The sequence below is a fragment of the Rhinoraja longicauda genome, chromosome 10 (assembly GCF_053455715.1).
Source record: "Rhinoraja longicauda isolate Sanriku21f chromosome 10, sRhiLon1.1, whole genome shotgun sequence".
Lineage (NCBI taxonomy): Eukaryota > Metazoa > Chordata > Chondrichthyes > Rajiformes > Arhynchobatidae > Rhinoraja > Rhinoraja longicauda.
In genome coordinates, this window is record NC_135962.1 from 38,767,342 (window position 1) to 38,788,409 (window position 21,068).

Consider the following 21,068-nt stretch of genomic DNA (forward strand, 5'->3'; position numbering starts at 1 on the left):
ATTTGTATGAATAAATATAAATAGAAAGCTGGTTTTTTAAAAGAAAGGTCACATATTAAGGCAGTACTACAAGGAGCAAATTAGTGCAAAGTATGGGTGTGATAATAATGTCATATGCAGCATCCCACATTCATTGATTGTTAACTGTAGAAGCTAATGCCTTGGTCTTAAGAAAAGTTTGCCTTTTGGTCATTTATAAAAAGCTTTTGTTTAGATTATATATATATATACACAAATGTTAAATACCTTTCAAGCTAAAGCAAGTGTATGGCAAAACATTTTTGTACAATTATTGTATTGTGCCATTGACATTTAACACTGCAACATTGTTTTTAAAGACTCTGTGAAACTAAATGAAGTGTTGCGGTACATTTGTTTGCCAAGCACTCGAAGGCTTTTTTCTAAAGAAATCCCTATTGTATTTTGCAGATATCAGCTGTCCATACAATCAGTGTAAGTTAGTTACTATTATGACTGTCTTGCTTCAGTGGCCTGGTCACTGCTTGCTTATTTGTTTGTCTGCTATCTACTTGTAATATTTGCAGCTATGAAATATCAAAAGGACATGGTAATATTGTTAATCCGTCATTTTTGGTGGTATAGAAAAATAAACTACCTGTGTAATTAAAAGACTATCGTTTCTGGCATTCCAAAGTGCTTAGCAACATAAAACGTTGTTTCTTTCAATAATTTCCCAGATTACACTAAACACCTCGGTTTTTTTCACCATCAAAGCCCTATTGCCAGATGGTTTACAGTATCACTATAATTTAATATCACAGCAAATAGAAGACAAAGAATATCCAGTTTATGTAGTAGGCATATAGTAAAGTTTTCTCCTGATTAAAAATGAGGGAAGAATTGATTTGTCATAATATAAACAAAATAGAGTGAGAATGTTTCTAGTGAGAGTTCTCTTGATGATTCATTGGGTACTTTATAAACAGCATTGATTTTTATGGAAAGCTCAGCAATGATTTTAGTTGCCATTAATCGACAGTCTTTGAAAGTGTGGCTACCTAGAAGTTCAACTCCATGAATAATATTGTGAATAATACATATGAATATTTTCATATGCGAGTTCGCCATCAGCAACCTCGGGTTATTGTAGACAACATTTCTGATTCTCCTTGAAATTGTGTTAAAGACTTGTGTGGGGTTAATATGACAAAGGATGCTGTATGCCAAACAAAATCAAGAAAAATCACCTTTCCCCAAAATTTTTATAAATTATATATTAATAACTTTATATTTATCAATGCATCACAAGTACCTTGACTTTCTCTGACTTATACTGAAATACTGTAAATGTTACGGATAATGTTTTTGCCCATATATCACACTAGAACCTCCAGTGAGGAAGGTCTCAGCAAGTTTAGTTTTTCCGTTTAACTCAAGCCCTTCAGTCCTGGTAACAACTAATGAATCTTTTAAAATTTAGTACAGTGCAGCACAAGAACAGGTCCTTCGACACAAAATATCTGTGCCGAACATGACGCCAAGACAACTCTTATCTGCCTGCACAAAATCCATATCCCTCCATTCCCTACATATCCACATGCCTATTCAAAAGTCTCTTAAATGCCATTATCAAATCTGCCTCCACCACCACACCACCATCCTTGGCAGTGCATTCCAGGCACTCATTACTCTGTTCATAAAAATAACCCTCCACCCCTCCCCAGCATTCTTTCCAGCTTAATCACTTCTTTCCTATAGGTGGGTGCCCAGAACTGCTCAAAATACTCAGAATGTGGTCTCACCAACAACTAGTACAGTTGTAACATGATGTCCCAAACCCTGACTGATAAGTGTTCCAGACACCTACTTCATCCCCTGACTACTGTGTTGTCACTCTCAGGGAACTTAGTATGGGTGTCAGAGGTTATGGGGAGAAGGCAGGAGAATGGGGTTAGGAGGGAGACATAGATCGGCCATGATTGAATGGCGGAATAGACTTGATGGGCCAAATGGCCTAATTCTGCTCCTAACATTTGTGATCTTATGATGTTATGATGCCTCATAACCTAGAAAACATTTGAACATAGTCAGATAGGTATCAGTCAATGACTATCTTTGACAAGAGAGTCTAACCACCACACTGCATTGAAATTGCATTACCATTGCAAGTATTAACATCATTGCTCACCATTAGCCAGAAGCGTAATCTCACCAGCCACATAAATACTGGGTCAAGGCCTGGATTCCATGCAGTAAGCAACTCATTTCTTTACACCCCAGTTTTCCCACCAACGTTAAGACACAAAACAGAAGTATAGCAGAATATTCCCTACTTACTTGGATGAGTGCAGCTCCAATAATACAACAGATGCCATCCAGGACAAGGCAATTGACTGGATTGTCATCCACCACCCTAAATATTCATTCTTTGTACCAACCATGCATTGAGTACCACTTACAAAATGGTATTACAATTACTCAAAACGTCCACTCCTACAGTATTGACCAAAGCAAGAAGCCTACCACTAAAAAGTGCAAGTGCAGCAGACACTAAGAAACTTCACAATCTTTCTGACTTGGAAATATTTTCAACGAGTCAAAATCCTGGAACTCCCATTATAATGGCATGATGTGCTTTCACCAGAAGGATTACAGCAAATCAAGAAGTTGGCTCGCCATAATCTTCTCAATTAGGAATGTGGAATAAATGCTGGATTTGACAGTTATGTGCATATAATGAAAAATGAATAAAAAATTTAAAAATCTTTAGTGTTGTTGAAGTGTCTTCTTCCGCCTACTGAGACAGTGAGTTTGGTTGGTTGTGAAGAACTGCCATCTGTAACGAAGGGTTGTGAACGGCTTAGGAATTAGAAAGTTTCCCACTGGGACAAAGGGTAACTTCATAATTTGAAATGCCCAAAACCTATATAAGTTATCAAACTTTCAGTGAAAAACTCTCTCATCCCTGCTTCCTTCACCCACTCTTCTCTGGCATTCTTGCAGTTTTATGTTGACATCAGTTCTTATTCCATTCAGACGCCATCTCAAACACACAAATTGCCCTCTGCCTCATGCATTAACTAGATATTACACATCATCCCTCATTTTTTTTTAAGACAATAGGTGCAGGAGTAGACCATTCGGCCCTTCGACCCAGCAACATTCAATGTGATCATGGCTGATCATTCTCAATCAGTACCCCGTTCCTGCCTTCTCCCCATACCCCCTGACTCCACTATCATTAAGAGCTCTATCTAGCTCTCTCTTGAAAGCATTCAGAGAATTGGCCTCCACTGCCTTCTGAGGCAGAGATTTACAACTCTCTGACTTAAAAAGTTTTTCATCTCCGTTCTAAATGGCCTAACCCTTATTCTTAAACTGTGGCCCCTGGTTCTGGACTCCCCCAACATTGGGAACATGTTTCCTGCCTCTAACGTATATAATCCCTTAATAATCTTATATGTTTCAATAAGATCCTCTCTCGTCCTTCTAAATTCCAGTGTATACAAGCCTAGTCACTCCAGTCTTTCAACATTCGACAGTCCCGCCTTTTAGGGAATTAACCTAGTAAACCTACGCTGCACGCCCTCAATAGCAAGAATATCCTTCCTCAAATTTGGAGACCAAAACTGCACACAGTACTCCAGGTGCGGTCTCACTAGGGCCCTGTACAACTGTAGAAGGACCTCTTTGCTCCTATACTCAACTCCTCTTGTTATGAAGGCCAACATTCCATTGGCTTTCTTCACTGCCTGCTGTACCTGCATGCTTCCTTTCAGTGACTGATGCACTAGGACACCCAGATCTCGTTGTACGTCCCCTTTTCCTAACTTGACACCATTCAGATAATAATCTCACACTTATTCACATTAAACTGCATCTGCCATGCATCCACCCACTCACATAACCTGTCCAAGTCACCATGCAACCTCATAGCAACTTCCTCACAGTTCACACTGCCACCCAGCTTTGTGTCATCTGCAAATTTGCTAATGTTACTTTTAATCCCTTCATCTGCAAATTTGCTAATGTTACTTTTAATCCCTTCATCCAAGTCATTAATGTATATTGTAAATAGCTACGGTCCCAGCACCGAGCCTTGCGGTACCCCACCAGTCACTGCCTGTCATTCTGAAAGGGACCCATTTATCCCCACTCTTTGCTTTCTGTCTGCCAACCAATTTTCTATCCATGTCAGTACCCTACCCCCAATACCATGTGCTCTAATTTTGCCCACTAATCTCCCATGTGGGACCTTGTCCGAAGGTTTTCTGAAAGTCAAGGTACAATACATCCACCGGCTCTCCCCTGTCCATTTTCCTAGTTATATCCTCAAAAAATTCCAGAAGATTAGTCATGCATGATTTCTCCTTCGTAAATCCATGCTTACTCGGAACGATCCTGTTACTGCTATCCAAATGCTCCGCAATTTCGTCTTTTATAATTGACTCCAGCATCTTCCCCACCACCGATGTCAGACTAACTGGTCTATAATTTCCTGTTTTCTCTCTCCCTCCTTTCTTAAAAAGTGGGATAACATTAGCTACCCTCCAATCCACAGGAACTGATCTTGAATCTATAGAACATTGGAAAATGATCACCAATGCGTCCACGATTTCTAGAGCCACCTCCTTAAGTACCCTGGGATGCAGACCATCAGGCCCTGGGGATTTATCAGCCTTCAGTCCCATCAGTCTACCCAACACCATTTCCTGTCTAATGTGAATTTCCTTCAGTTCCTCCATCACCCTAGGATCTCTGGCTGCTAGAACATCTCATGATTCATCTCACATGCATGTAAGGATTTGTCCACTTTGATTCGCTTCTGTGCTTGGCAGAGCTAATTCCAACGAAGAACAGTGGCTGAGGGAGCAGTTTTTTGTCTCTGTTGAGGCACTGTTTCAATTCACCAGAGCTCTGGTTTTCTGAACCAGTAGCAGGATGATTTCTATGGATTGCGGATGCAAAACCTTGGCGTAACTATCAGGAAAAAGAGTGTTTCCAGGTTAATTTCCTAGGCATGGCAAGGTTGTGGAGACTATGACACCAGCCAAAGGAGAAGCACGCTGTTGTAATGACACTCAAAACGAGCAAAACAATGAAACAAAATCTACTAAGTTTTCTTGTCATCCAAATATTTTATTCCGTTAAAATAGTTTCTATCCTATTTTTACAGCTTATGCTGCCTCGTTATTTAATTTTACCTACTTCTTTTGTTCACGTTTTTCATCCCTCAATTCCTTACTCGCATTTAACCAGGGTGACTCGGGTGACTTAATTTGGCATTGCAAGGTACAAGTTGAAGGCCTAAGTAAATAGATACAGCTTTGAGTATAAAAGGCCCATACTTGTATGATGCTTGTCCATTCGGCAATAAGATTAATTCAAAGGAAAGCATGTTGTGTCTGGCTGCAAGTGTAATTTGGGGAGCCAGGTCACAACGCCAAATGCAGTTACCCATGACTATCCAGACTATCCTATGAAGGGTGGTAACAGAGAGAAATTAGTACTGCCAGCGATAACATGCTAATGTCTTATTCCCTTACTACTTAAGAATTTAAAGTTAAAAATTATAATAATATTTAACTAATGCAAATCATTCAAAAGCTTAAAAGAGCAAGGGTTTTCTCAGAATTCCAATAATAGCAGTTATGCTACCATGAATCCAGTCCCTTAGATATGTCAGTATACAACGAGTTGTGATGCCTTATTAAATGCAAGGATGATCTCAGATTTATGATTACAAATGTCAGGACAATCTTTCCTTCATTCCTTCCTGTTTGAGAAATGTCACAGAAAGATAGGGATGGAACCTGAGGTAGTATTATGGATAATTAATTGAAGAACTAGAAAGGATATTCTTTCAGGAATAAAGAAATTTCATTCTGTAAGGGAAATTGTTCTCAGTACTATAGTTATTTTGAAGGAATTATTGAAAAGTGGTGTATTTTAAATTTTTATGTTTTCTTTTCTGTCAGTTTATAGAATAATATCCATGCTTTAATTGAACTATTTTTGGCTTGTTTCTCTTCTCTTGCAGAAATTATTTGGTTTACATTATTACATCCTATGGTGTTCCAGACATTCTGTTGCTGTCAAGATAGGATATATGAAAATTAATCAAAAAAAAGTCTTCCTTTTGTTATTCGTTTATTTTGCCAAGGTGGAAGTTATTTCAGCATGAGAATGTCAGATTTTTTAAATTCCTAGTGCCCAGTATTCTAAAATCATCAATGCTACGAAGCAAGTTACATTTGAGAAAAGTTTGACTCTGATCAATGGAAGTTCTCAATATGGTATTAGGAAGAAAAAAATTACAGAGTAAGAAGACTTTCGATCCTACCACAGCAGGTTTTAAAACTAAATGTAATAATTTGGGCTGTTTATAGAAAATAAAGCCAGAACCATAAGTCCCAGTGATCATAATTTATCCAAGCAGCAAGAAAACCTGCTAGACCTGATCCATCTACATGGATCCAGGGATACCTCCTAAGAAATGGCAATGGGTGCATATTTTCCAGGAACATTTTCATTGTGAAACGTGTTACTTGAGGGACTGCGTGGTGCAGTGGAGACTTTGGTCCCGTGGGTATTGAATGTGCCATGTCTTTTGGCAAAACAGTTTGCAATATTTTGGAGCTCAGTCTTGAGCAACATACAGGATTGCTGTCATTTGTATAGCTCAACTGCTGATGTTCGAGTGACCGTGTTTCTGGAATATAGTCACTGTAGGTTGAACATTTTCCAATCAGCTCTGCTTCTATGGTTGTTCTGATGAGTTAAACTACAACTTTGCAGCAAGAAAGTTTGAGAATAGCATTGGGGCAATGATGCAAACCTGTTAGACACAGGTCTTTATTGATATTGGTTGAGTTGAAGAGCCATTGGTTACTATTGTGGTTCTAAATTTCTGCTGCCAACTGCACTTGGGGAGGATATTCCAGAGGCTCTCCTATTGAGTGATCTGATAGAGGTGGAAAAATTGCTAACATTGAGTGCAAACACCAAGGCATTTAAATATTCAAGACTTGCCCAGCTCTCCCATAAAGGGCGGAAACAATAGAACTTAAGTATTTTCAAACTGGACTTTTACATGTAATGCACTATAATCTGTTGATCAATGAAGCTTATGAGTTGATTCTATAATTTGTTCATGATTAAATATGTAGTGTCCATTATATTTATCCATACCAAGAAATCAGTTTTTCAAGTGTACCAAGTGTTATGAATAATGTAAATTATTGTTGCGACTCTTTGTGTATGTGCATGTTTTTTTAATTTTTCAATTACCAGAAATCTAAAATGTATTTTTTTAACAACAGCTAACCATTTTGAAGATTATAGAATCTTCCTGTGTTTCCTGTGGTGTCAGTCCAAAAGAGAAATCATGACACTTGGGACAGTAACAGTTGGAATTATTCAGTTATTCAACCCAGACATAAAACTGCAAAGCTGGTTTATAATCTTTGAGTAATGAAGAATAGAAAGTTACATGACTTTGCTCAGTATATAAAGTTATATTTACAATTTTATCTTTAAACTTTCAGGGAGATAAATTATTTGTGGTTAAACTTCAATGCAAATCAGAAATTGGCATTAGAACAAAAAAAAACTCTTAAAATGTTTTGAGAGTAATAATATTACTGCATATGGTGAAAATCTAAATGAAAATTTAACATTTCAGAAATACTTTGGTTAGGCAGGTGTTCATTTTCATTGTGGGTTTGCCTGATCTGGCGAATATTTCAAGTTTGTTTTGATTTCTGATAAAAATCATTAATTTTAAATGGCCTATAATTTACCCTAAGTACTTTCAATACTATGTTTATGTGCATTAGTAATCTGCCTGTTTCCACAAGTCAAAGAGCATTAGTAGAGTTTTCTTGTCTGTGAATTTTAACTCCCTTTCAAAAACGTGAGATTGCAAGTCTTCTTAAAATTTTATGGATCTTGAATCACGATTTCTGATCTGATTCTGAATTATGTTATATTCATAGTAAGCATGTTTTTATTTTCTCTTTCAGTTGCCTGGTTTGCTTTTGATTCAGGTTCAGCTCACCCTGACATTGTGTTCTCTAATGACAACTTCACTGTTACCTGCAACAGCTATGATGACAGGGTAGTACTAGGAAACACCGGATTTTCCAGAGGTATCCATTATTGGGAGCTGAATATTGACCGCTACGACAATCATCCTGACCCTGCTTTTGGTGTGGCTCGTTTAGATGTCTTGAAAGATGTCATGTTAGGAAAGGATGATAAGGCCTGGGCAATGTATGTTGATAATAACCGAAGCTGGTTTATGCATTACAACTCTCACACTAACAGGTAAAGTTAAAAACAATTATCATTAAACCAGTAAATGCTGGGTTTAATTCCAGGTTTCTTAGAAGATTTATTGAGCTAATAGTTAGCAACTCAGTTCAAACTTTTAAGAGTTAAAATGCAGAGATTGCTGAATCAGCCAGTATTAACCAAGATTAAATTTCTCTAATCCTGCTAATTCAATTTCATTTATAAAGAAAAAACAGCATAAATTAACTTAATTTCTTGTTTTAAGCAAAAAGTGGGTCCTCATTCATTGTGGCTGTCCTTTGTAAGTCACTTTGTAAGTCACTTCTTTAATGACATTCATGAACTTTCATTTTAATCAACATTAAAAGGTTAATTAGAAGTTCAATACACTCAGTAAGAAGTTCCACAAAGGTTTTTTAAAATCATGTTGACTTTATTGTCTATAAAATAAAAATGTAAAAGGTTTTGAAAAGACCAGTGAGCTCAGTGCAGTTAATTCCTTGAAAATTGTGTATATTGTGTTCAACCCAACAGATTTTGTTACAATTACAAAATTCATTACAGAAAGAAAATACATTGCTATAGTCTCAATACTGCAGTTGGGATCTCAAAGTGTCTCTGAATTCATAAATTATGTACTGAGATAAGAATATGCAACTGGAATGGGGACTTGTTTTGGGCTGCTGCCATTTAATTTAACGAGAATACTTAAACTTCCTTTAACTGACAGGCACCTTCCAAACTGTTTAATCCTTGCCTTCAACAATATTTTGAATCAAAGGCAGCAATTGATCTCACCAGATACATGCTTGAGTTTATTTTCTTTTTAACTGAAAATTACAAAATTATCCTGACCAGTTGTCATATAATAAGTATCCATGTAATGTCTGCACAACATTTCAAGCTAATGGAGATGGTTCAACTTGGGCAGGAGAATTGATTTAATAAAAATGTTAAAGTATTTGGTACAACGGGATAGCCCGGAAGAAATAAGAATGGGAAGCAGCTTTTGAATTACACTGAATAATTTGATCCTGTTCATTCTTTCAGTATAATCCAAAATGTACAAAACAGCTGGATTTGCACAAATCATTTTTTTGCATCGAGCAAATAAGTATTTTTCTCTCCTCCCCCCCCCCCCCCCCCCCCCCCCCAGAACTGAGGGAGGCATTGCCAAAGGAGTCACAGTTGGAGTGTTGCTGGACTTCAACAGACGAACACTTACCTTTTCCATTAACGATGAACCACAGGGACCGGTTGCCTTTGAAGGCTTGGAAGGCCTCTTCTTCCCAGCAGTAAGCCTGAATAGAAACGTGCAGGTGTGTTCCTTAGTGTCATTCATGAATTTGCCTGACTTGGAAATATCATTCCTTCATTGTATGGCCATTCAGACATTACAGTGGCGGCAGCTAGTAGAACAGCTGCCTCACAATGCCAGAGACCCGGGTTCAATCCTGACCTCAGGTGCTGACTGTGTGGGGTGACCACATGAGCTTCCTCCGGGTGCTCTGGTTTTCTCCCACATTCCAAGGATGGCAGGTTTGTAGGTTAGTTGGCTGCAATAAATTGCCCCTGGTGTGTAGAGAATGGATGCAAAAATAGGATAACATTATACCAATATGAACAGGAGATCGATGGTCTGTCTGTGTGGACTTGGTGGGCCGAAGATTCTGTTTCCATGCAGTATCTTTCAATCAACCAATCATTATTTGATCTAAACCATGGAACTCTCTTTGCAATAAGACTGTTGGAATATTGTCACTAAAAAGACCACAGTGGTACAGGCAGGCCAATCACTACAGCTTCTCGAAGCTGTTAAGTGATGTGCAATGATTTCCAGCCTTGTGTGCGCCATCCAGGTTGCATTAAAAATAAATATTTCAAAAATGGGGAAGATGTCCATGCACATATGCATCTTTAAACAAATCAAAGAAAAAGAATGGCTGGAATATATACATTTTACCGCCTAAACATTGTAATTTCACCCAGTTTATGGCAGGGTATACCCTATGCCAAAACATTATGACCATCTGCCTAATATGCTGTTGGTCCTCCGTGTGCCGCCAAAACAGCGACGACCCACCGAGGCATGGACTCTACAAGGCCCCTGAAGGTGTCCTGTGGTATCTGGCACCAAAACATTAGCAGCAGATCCTTCAAGTCCTATAAGTTGCGAGATGGAGTCGCTGTGGATCGGACTTGTCGATCCAGCACATCCCACAGATGCTCAATCGGATTGAGATCTAGAGAATTTGGAGGCCAGGGCAACACCGTGAACACTTCATCATGTTCCTCAAACCATTCCAGAACAATGTGCAGTGTGGCAGGGCGCATTATCCTGCTGAAAGAGGCCACTACCATCAGGGAATACCATTGCCATGAAGGGGTGTACCTGGTCTGCAACGATGTTTAGGTAGGTGACACGTGTCAAATTGACGTCCACATGAATGGCCGGACCCAGGGTTTCCCAGCAGAACATTGCCCAGAACATCACCCTCCCTCCACCGGCTTGTCGTCTTTCCACAGTGTATCCTGGGGCCATCACTTAAATGGTGCACACATACACGGCCATCCATGTGATCTAAAAGAAAACGGGACTCATCGGACCATGCGACCTTCTTCTACTGCTCCAAGGTCCCGTTCCGAAGCTCGCATGCCCAATATAGGCGTTTTAGACAGTGGACACTCTGACTGGTCTGCGGCTACGCAGCCCCATACGCAGCAGAGTGCAATGCGCTTTGTGACACATTCCTCCCGTGACCACCATTAAAATGTTCTGTGACGTGCCACAGTAGACATTCTGTCTGTTTGGACCAGACGGGATAGCCTTTGTTGCCCTCGCGCATCGATCTGCCTTGAGTGCCTGTCGCAGGTTTGTGGTTTGTCCCTCCTCGGACCACTCTCGGTAGATACTCACCACTGCTGACCGGGAGCACCCCACAAGCCTTGCCATTTCAGAGAAGCTCTGACCCAGTCGTCTGGCCATTACAATTTGGCCCTTGTCAAAGTTACTCAGGTCTTTTCTCCTGCATCCAACACATCAACTTCAAAGAACTGACTGTTCACTTGCCGTCTAATATATCCCACCCCTTGACAGGTGCCATTGTAACAAGGTAATCAATGTTGTAGGAAAATAACTGCAGATGCTGGTACAAATTGAAGATATTTATTCACAAAATGCTGGAGTAACTCAGCAGGTCAGGCAGCATCTCAGGAGAGAAGGAATGGGTGATGTTTCGGGTCGAGACCCTTCTTCAGACTGATTCAGAAGATAATCAATGTTATTCACTTCACCTGTCTGGTCATAATGTTTTGGCTCATCGGTGTATATCGGTCTGTAAGATGAAAATAACTTGGCTGCTGGGAAAAAGCTGTACTTGACCCTGGAGGTCATGACTCTCATGCTCTTGTATCTTCCTAATGGTAGCAGCGGGATGAGAGCATAGCCAGGGTGGTGTGGGTCTGTGATTATGTTAACTGCCTTTTTAAGGCAGGACCTCCTATAGATCCCTTCGATGATGGGGAGTTCAATACTCACGATGAACAGGGCAGTGTTTACTACTTTCTGCAGCCTTCGTTCCTGGGCATTTGTGTCAGGTCGTGATGCAACCAATCAGTATGCTCTCCACCATACACCTGCATAAGTTTGCATTTTAAATGTATTTGTCTTGTTTATTGAAGCTTCTAAATCTATGCAAATCTAGACAATAAAATCACAAATCTGGCAATTCAGTAGGGGTATAAGATTCTCAGGTCATCCATCTCTTTGATTTCCTTTGCCAGTGTTGTGTTAAGTTGGAGTGGTTTTGAACTATGTCTCCTGGTTAGTTATTGCAGTTCATGCAAAATTTTATTTCTATAAATTCCATGATGTTTTTGACACATTACGTTTTATGTATTATGCCCAAGAGAAAAAAAACTAAAATGCAGAAGCATGGATCAGAAAATCACCACACTGCTGCCTCCTCCTCCACTTTACAGATCAAGAGGGACAAAGTTTAAAGGAGATGTGCAGGCCAAGAGAGACAGAGACACACTGATGGATGTGTAGAACATGCTGCCTGGGTTGATGGTGAATACGATAGTGGCGATTAAGGGGCTTTTAGATAATCACATAGGCAGGGAGTGGAGGAAGTATGGATCATGTGTAAACAGAGATTAATTTAACTTGACATCATGTTTGGTACAGACATTGTTGGTCAAAGGGCCAGTACCTGTGCTGTCCCATTCTAAATATAGTCCCTGGCCATGGACAAGTATGTTCTAAGTGTCTCATCTACTGCTTAATGGCAATTTTTACTATTAGTACTGGTTGTTAAATGACAAGCAAAAATAATACAAATTGTACTTCATTAGTCATGTTGTCATTCTCTCGTAGGTAACACTCCACACTGGTTTGAAAATTCCTCACTATGGTGCTGCTGTTGCCACTGCTGCAACAAGAGACCAATGCACATCCTAATTCTGGTCATTATGCAAAAACTTGCTTGGGATCCAAATGACAGCAATCCTGTACACTGCTAAGATTCTTAAAGGATTCAACATCTCTTGATACAAGTTTGTTAGTTGGTGCTTAATGACTGGAGGAAAACCAAAAATAGTTAACTACATTACAGTTGTGACGTACATGATTATTACCAGAACATGTGGTTACTTTGACGCTTTGTGTTAACTAAAATTGTAAAAGCTTTGATGAAGCCTAAAGTAATATGTCAAGTATTTTTTCTTGTGCTGCTTTAATTGCTGTGCACAGATTTAGCTGCTATCATTAATTAGAATGAAAAAGAACAATGCAGTGCAGTGTAATTGTTGAAAGTGCTGTATTTGCAAGCAGTTCCATTGCAAGGTATTCACAGTTGCTATTAACCTTCAGGATTTATCCTGCCCTATTGCCTTTGAATTGCTATAACACCATTCCAAAACAGTTGTTTGAATTATCAATGGGCAATCTGTCTACTGCCATTCGAATTCCTGCTCAGATTGCAATGTTACATGCTTCAGGTGCCCAATTATCTGGAAATTCTCACAGATTTCATCATACATAAATAGATATTGAGCATTAACTTTTAAAAATAGTCTAGTATATTCCAATATCAAACCTGGTGGGATCATTACATCAATGAATGTGAATATACAGCTTGTGGAAAATTGACCAATAATTGATTTATATTTGGATTATTCCAAGAATGAACTTCAAATTTTAGTATACACATTCTGAAGTAAATGGGAACGTCGACAATTGCATTATTAGGCTGGGCAGATAAAAGAAAATCAGAATTGGTTAATCTGTGTTTAAGGTGTTTTTAAGAAGTACAATTCTTTAAAAATCTATTTTTTATAAACTAAAATGCTTTGCCAAGTAGGTGAAACTTGTGGAGTTTTTCCCTCCCATAATTTCTATTGTGCTGTAGCCTGAATATGGTTTTTGGCTAATGAGTGAGGATAAGTCTTGATTAACAAAATACATATCCCATATTACAAATGGGATACATTTATTATTATGCAAGGCAATAAGCATGATCATAGAATCATTATCACATTGTTGATCTTATTGGTTTATGCTGGCTTTGAAAAAGATCCAGTTTTCCAAATCCACTGGTCTTTTACCATACTTTTCCCAAGTATGTACAATGTGAAAGATACATCTTCTGGATGTACTGGGACGCATCCTCAGTGATGTGACCTGGGGGGTGTTTTGGGTCTCACAACATCAGACACCCTCGCCCAGGCGACCCAGCCGGGGTTGATCAGGCCCCAACAGGAACTGTGCATGGATCAGCCCTCTTAATAACTACTCTGCAGGGGTTGGGAGACTCTGGTGCGTGGAGGGACTGGGCTCTGTGGGGTGAGTCCTGGCCGGGCTTCTCCTGCGTTGCACCGGGTTCAAGGCCTGTGCGCTGCACCTCTTTCTCCTTCTCCGAGCATTTCATTCTTGCCTGATGGCATTAGGCCTTTCCGTTGCTTATTGGGTTTCTTTCTCACGAAAGACACAGACTGGCGTGCTAACCCATCAAGCATGTACACAATTCAATTTTTAAAAATTACTACGATCTTTGCTTTTAACCTCTTAACGAGAAATGCAATCTTCCCTCAAGCCATCTTTTAATAATTATTTTAAACAAATTCTTTGATTACAGACTGATTGTCAGTGAAAATCTTTTTTCATTATGTAAAAAAAAACATTTTTTTTGAAGTATTTGTCCTTATCTTTCCATGCATTAAATAGAACATTGGTACATTTTTTGTCACCTCCAAGGGCTTCTTCTCAAATGCCAAAGCTGAAGCCGAGAAAGTGGTTGATAAGAGTAGATAACTGCTTTTATTATTCTGTACCTTTGTTATAAAGCAAGCAATACTGCTTGCTTTGATATTTTATCATCTTATTCTAGTGCCTTTATAGATGTATGTATGAACAGCCAAGACTCATTGTTCCTGGACTATATTTTTGTGGAAGATAAGTTTGCCTCTAATTCTACAATCCAAACGTTATTACTTTCCATGACTCTGCTTGAAATTTTAAATTTCACCATTGCAGAAGCACGTTCTGCTTTTCTTAAGTTCTCTTAGCTTTGTTAATCAAGTTTTCACTCCCATTATGGAAGTTGTTTCTCACTGGGATTTTCTACCTTTTAAAATTATTTAATGGATATCTAAGTATGTATACATTAATTATTTAAAAATACATGCCTAGAAATGTATTTTTCACTATAATAGAGCACATGGCCCCCACTCCACTTCCAAAATTTGGTTCCAATTTTTCCAATTACAGATGTACTTGTAGTTTTTTGGTTCCATTGAAATAGAATTTTGGAAGTTGACTGATTATACAAATTGTAGTGTTTAAATACTTGATAGTGAATATTTGTAGTGTTTGAATACTTATACAAATTGTAGTGTTTGAATACTTGACATTTCTTCCCATTACTGCACCTTCATGTACAGAAATTTAATGTATCTCAATTTTCATTTATTCAAATAATTTAAATCTCAGGTTCAGGTGATGCCAAGCTTCAGCATGGTCATTCTCCTACTCAAGTTTACAGTATTAAAAACCTTCTTTTGGCTACAGTGGAACAGAACTTTTTGAAACTGACTAAATTCAGCAGCTGCTGTTGCTCCTCCAGCATGCATTCAGTACAATAAAACATGAAAATTGTTAAGTATTAAAAGTGCTGGCTGATTGGCACTGCAATTTGTTTTCAGAAAAAAAAATGTTTAGCAACTCATCTGTTCAGGAAAGTACAAATTCTTAAAATGATTAAGTAACTCAAACATGAATATAAAACTGATTGGTAATTCAAACAACCAGGCATTATTTTAAAAGGACAATGCAACACTGTGTCTTACCTTCAGAACCTTAATTTTGATTCTAAATAAGGTCTCGTATCGAAGTGCTGAAAACATATGCATGCTGCATGTTAGAATTTTAAACAGCTAGTTATCCATTTAGAAGGATTTCCAGACCGTCGCAACAATGGTGTGAGAAGTTCAGTTGCTAAAATCCTTTTATGTCAATCGCGTCAAACAGGAATTTAGATGAAGGGGTTGTAGCTTCAAAAAGAGCAGTAATTAAAAGGAAAAAGGTAAACATGGAACTCTAATGTTTTGGTCTGATTTGAATGTAACAATTTGTTCATTCTTTATACATGTCATAATTGTATAATCTCATTATTTGTCTTCCCAGTACATTTTTACTGGTTTGTCAAAGTTCATAATTCATTAATACCGTTGCTGAGCAACTACAATCTGTATTTTGGCTGGACCACAAATTTCTCATTTTTCACAGTTGATAGGGACTTTATCAAGCTTACCAGACTTGTAGCATATTGTAATATGAGCCCATGACCATACAGCAAACTGGCTACATTGCTTTTTGTTGTGGATAATGAACCTGCTCCTGTTTGCTGTTCCAATAAACTTTTATAAATTATAACACTGTTTCTCAATTTACCTCTTTTGGAAAAACTGCTTTTTTTTTTTTGCTGATAAGATAAGCATAAAAGATTATTTAAAAGAATTATGTTTGTTTGATTGAATTCAAAAATTTTACATGTCCAAAAATTAGTTTATCCTTCTGAACAGTCAGGTTGAAATATTTTGTCCATCTTGTAATCTTTGTCATCATCTACTGCATGTTTCATAATCTGACACTCAATAGGGATCTGCCCTTGCATGAAACCTTCATGCAAGAGGGAATTGGCAGCATGGCCTGGCATGCCTCATTGTTTGGACATTCTTTAGAGTGTTCCACTCCACTGAATTTACACATAGGCAGGGACTATAAGGGGATCATGAGTCTTTGTCTCTTCTTCTAGGGGCAGGGTCTTTGAATATTTAAGGCAAAAGTATATAGAGGAAATTTAGCTCCAGAAAGAGGTGAGGGGAAGAGGTGGGACAACAGTTGGCGAGTGATAGATGGATTCGATTAAGGAGAAACTAATTGGCAGATGAGTCAGGTGAGAGAAGAGGAGGGTGGAGGGTGAGCAAGGCTGGAGGTGCTAAGTGGAGAAGACATAAAGCTGCATAGGATGCAATATTCAAATATTGTTCAATATTCCAATACCCAGCATCTTATCCAATTTGATTGTGTACACAGTCCATCAGCACGACCAATCCATACACTTGATACCTGAGGGAAACAGGAACTACTGTCTTCATCAACAGTTATTTTCTTCAGGTACATGTGCTCACATGCAACATACCCAACCTGTGATAATGAAAAAACAGGGCCATTCAAAGGTTAGGCAGGTCTTACAATATCTCTGGAAAGACCCTACTTTCTGCCTTTTCCACTAGATCACCAGTTTTTGCTGAACACTCTTGTAGCATTGGAGCATTGTGGTGAAGAAGTTTGTCATGCTGCCATTACTATTTCTGTGGACCATTTCCACAGCTTACACTTCAGAATGCCCTGAATGAAAATGCCTTATTTTTAAATATTATCTCCATAATAGCAGCTATTCAATATACAGTATCAACATTACAGTGCCATTTAAAATTAAACTAAAAGCACTTATCTTACAAGTTATCCTGCAGTACCCAATTCATAAAGGAATGGAAAATGCACATGTTGGGGAATATCTTCAGTCTGTTCATGCATGCATCTACTGTTTCCACTGGTCTCTGATTGACTACATCAAACCATCCCTGATAGTACTTGATTAAAATGGCCCTTCTCATATTCTTTGATGAAATCTCACCCATACTTACTTTGTCACATTCGTAGATTCACCATGATCTCATAAGTCTCTAGTCCCATCACCAACAACAAGATTATTTACCTCTTCTTCCACTAGGCCATGCTAATTTGGATATATTGCCATTTACCTTCAGACGCATTCCCATGTATTCTATCGAAGATAGAATGACTGACTTCACTCGTATCTCCACCGCACGCATACGATTCTGCCACATCCGATGCCTGCACCATCAGTGTTTTAGTTCTTTACTTCAATCTCAGATTCTGCTTCATCTTAAGTACCAAACTTCCCAATATTCGTCCCAATATAGCGTATTCAGTCTTGTAATTGTATAGGAAAATCATGAAGATAGGGTAACCAACAAAATATCCTTTTCGAAAGACAGTAAACATACAAGACATTTTGACTGTTACGAAACGACGTATCTGGGAGCAGTTTATAATGGGGTATCTCAGTCGGCAAGAGCGAGTTGTGCCGAAGGGCGTTTCCGTATTGCGCGACTATGCCTCTCAACAAAGTACAGTCCACAATACAACATTGTGTAGAAAGTTATATCACATGATATAGGTACACTCCTTCATGTACTATTAACCACAATCCAATCCGTGGCGGTAGATTGCCCCCAGTTCCATTTTTAACAAAAAGAAATGGAAAAGCAGGACTCCACTTACCACCGGAGTTGAGATTTCGTATGGAAGACAGACACAAAATGCTGGAGTAACTCAGCGGGCCGGGCAGCAGCTCCGGTGAAGATGAATAGGTAACGCTTCGGGTCGAGACCCTTCTTCAGAATCAAGGCTATTCCTTATCATTGATGAGCAAATCCAAGTCGAGTTATTTAACTTTGTATCTCTCCCCACAGGGGCAATCCGGCATTTTCGCATTCTTGTTTTGTTTTGCTATCACTTTTCTGGCTGAATTTAGTAGTTATTTAAAATTGTAGGGTGGAAACGTTCGGGCGTTTTCATCCCTAAGGTGGTACCAAAAAACACGGGCATTTGGTTGAAACTTGGCTGACTGACAAGCCGCCACCACTACTCCTTCGACGCTTGACCGGCACGCGGCACAACTGACGCGCAAGGTTGGGCGGAACCCGACGCCATTGGCCGATGGGACGCGCGCAGACGTCAGTGGGCGCTGACGTCGGGTTGACACCATTGGGCGGGTACTGACGTACGTGGGCGGGTCCCGATGTGATTGACAGGATGGTGCCCGGTGTAATTGGGCAGGTGTTGACGCGCTGGGCGGGACCCAACGCGACGAGGCGGGGGCTAATGTGATTGAAAGCGCGGTGTCCGACACGACTGGGCGGGACCACGGGATGGGCGAGGTCCTGTGTGATTGACAGGCGGAGGGCCGACGGACAGCTGCTGCGTGGCGGCAATTTGAAACAAACGGCCTAACGGCAAAAGGTCGCGTGGTGGGTGCAGTGCGGGCGGCGACAGCCAGCGGGAATGGCCAAGACGGATGAGCGGAAGAAACAGATCTCCATCAGCGGCATCGCCACTTTGGAGAACGTGTCGGGGTTGAAACTTGGGTTCAACCGGCACCTGCACTTCACGCTGGTGAAGGACCGCAACGTGGCCAACACGAGGGACTACTACTTCGCGCTGGCCAACATCGTCCGCGACCATCTTGTGGGGCGCTGGATACGCACCCAGCAATACTACTACGAGAATGACCCAAAGGTAAAAAGCACATCGAGCTGCACAGTGATCCTTCACACCAGCAGGAGCCCAGAAAATGGGCAAGCACAGTTCAAGGGTCTGGAAGAGGCGTCTCAACCCGAAACATCACATATTCCTTCTCTCCAGAGATACTGCCTGACCACCAGCTTTTTGTGTCTATCAATGGTGTTGAACATGGACGAAGGTGATTGATGCGGGTTAGGCCGTGGATGTTGTTTACATGGATTTTAGTTAGGCATTTGATAAAGTCTCCCATAGTAGGCTGATCCAGAAGATTAAGATGCAATGGGTTAATGGTGACTTGGTCGTATGGATTCGGAACTGGTTTACTGACAGGGTTATGGTGGAAGAGCAATATTCATAATAATAATAATAATAATAATGCATTACATTTATATAGCGCTTTTCATACACTCAAAGAAGCTTTACAGGGATTTAAAGAATGTAGGGAAGTGAATAAATAGATAAATAAGTAAACGAACAGAGAAAGGAGACAGAAGGTGAGGTGACCTTCAGTGGTTGAAGGCAGTACTGAACAGGTGAGACTTCAGTGATGTTTTGAATGTGATGAGTGAGGAGGAGTCTCTGACGGTTTGGGGTAGTGAGTTCCATAGGGTGGGAGCAGCGATGGAGAAAGCCCTGTCCCCCAGGATCTGAGTTTGGCAGCAGCAGAGCGGAGGGTGCAGGTGGGAGTGTGCCTGTGGAGGAGGTCAGTCAGGTAGGATGGGGCCAGGTTATGGAGGGCTTTGTAGGTCATGAGGAGGATTTTGTACTGGATTCTCTGGGGGATGGGGAGCCAGTGGAGTTTGTAAAGGACGGGGGTGATATGGTCACGGATCGGGGTGTGGGTGAGTAGACGGGCAGCGGAGTTTTGAATGTATTGAAGTTTACTGATGATTTTTGAGGGTGCGCCATAGAGGAGGCTGATGAAGGCGTGGATGAGGGTTTCTGCAGCTGTGGAGGAGAGGGATGGACGGAGACGGGCAATGTTTTTGAGGTGGAAGAAGGCTGTCTTTGTGATGTGTTTGATGTGTTTGTCGAAGGAGAGGGTTTGATCAAAGATGATTCCAAGATTCCGGATGTGAGGGGAGGTGGATACTGGGAGACCATCAATATTGAGGATGAAGTTTTGGGTGGATTTGGTGAGCGTTTTTGGACCAATGATGATGATTTCAGATTTGTTGCAGTTGAGTTTGAGGAAATTTGATTGAAGCCAAGATTTTATTTCAGTGATGCAGTTTGTCAGTGTAGAGTGTGTGGTGGTGGAGATTGACTTGGTGGAGATGAGGAGCTGGATATCATCGGCGAAGCAGTGGAAGTTGAGACCATGACGGCAGATTAATTGACCAAGGGGGAACAGGTAGAGGATGAAGAGGAGGGGGCCAAGGACTGAGCCTTGGGGGACACCTTGGGGGATGGGAGCGGTGGGGGATTTACAGTTGTTAATGGAGATGAACTGGTGCCTGTCAGAGAGGTAAGATTTGAACCAGGATAGGGCTGTGCCGGTGATGTTAAAGGAGGTTTCAAGTCATGATGGAGATCTGTGACCAGTGGAGTTCCACAATAATCTGTGCTGGCCTCTTGTTGTGGTATATATAAATGATTTGGATGTAAAAGTGGATGTGTTGGTTAGTAAGTTTGTAGATGACACCAAGATTATTTGCTTCACAAACTGTGAGGAAGGCTGTCAAGGTATACAGCGGGATATAGGTCAGCTACAGCAATGGGCGGATAAATGGCAGATGAACCTTAACCCGAGCTAATGCGAGTTGTTGCACTTTGGAAGGTCAAATGTATGGGGCAAATGTAAAATTAATGGCATAGCACTTAACTGCATTGATGTAGTTAGGGGTCCAAGTCCATAATCCCTAAAAGTGGCAACAGAAATAGATAGAGTGGGAAAGATGGCGGATGGTATGCCTGC

General features: G+C 40.1%; 2 protein-coding genes across 4 annotated transcripts in view; both read left to right on the forward strand.

Annotated features, from left to right (window-relative positions):
* Nucleotides 1–16,165, forward strand: part of trim9 (tripartite motif containing 9) — a 54,600-nt gene extending 38,435 nt beyond the window's left edge. Inside the window, exons 8-11 of one of the 3 annotated variants that reach the window (XM_078406707.1) lie at nucleotides 430–453; nucleotides 7,986–8,289; nucleotides 9,413–9,575; nucleotides 12,635–16,165. In XM_078406707.1, the coding sequence (XP_078262833.1) occupies nucleotides 430–453; nucleotides 7,986–8,289; nucleotides 9,413–9,575; nucleotides 12,635–12,718 (575 nt within the window). In that variant the 3' untranslated portion in view covers nucleotides 12,719–16,165. The remainder of the gene's footprint in view (nucleotides 1–429; nucleotides 454–7,985; nucleotides 8,290–9,412; nucleotides 9,576–12,634) is intronic. The other 2 variants (XM_078406706.1, XM_078406705.1) reach the window with 2 other exon arrangements.
* Nucleotides 16,166–18,777: 2,612 nt separating this feature from the next.
* Nucleotides 18,778–21,068, forward strand: part of LOC144597663 (glycogen phosphorylase, brain form-like) — a 60,205-nt gene continuing 57,914 nt past the window's right edge. Inside the window, exon 1 of the mRNA XM_078407186.1 lies at nucleotides 18,778–19,144. Within this exon, the coding sequence (XP_078263312.1) occupies nucleotides 18,911–19,144 (234 nt within the window). The 5' untranslated portion in view covers nucleotides 18,778–18,910. The remainder of the gene's footprint in view (nucleotides 19,145–21,068) is intronic.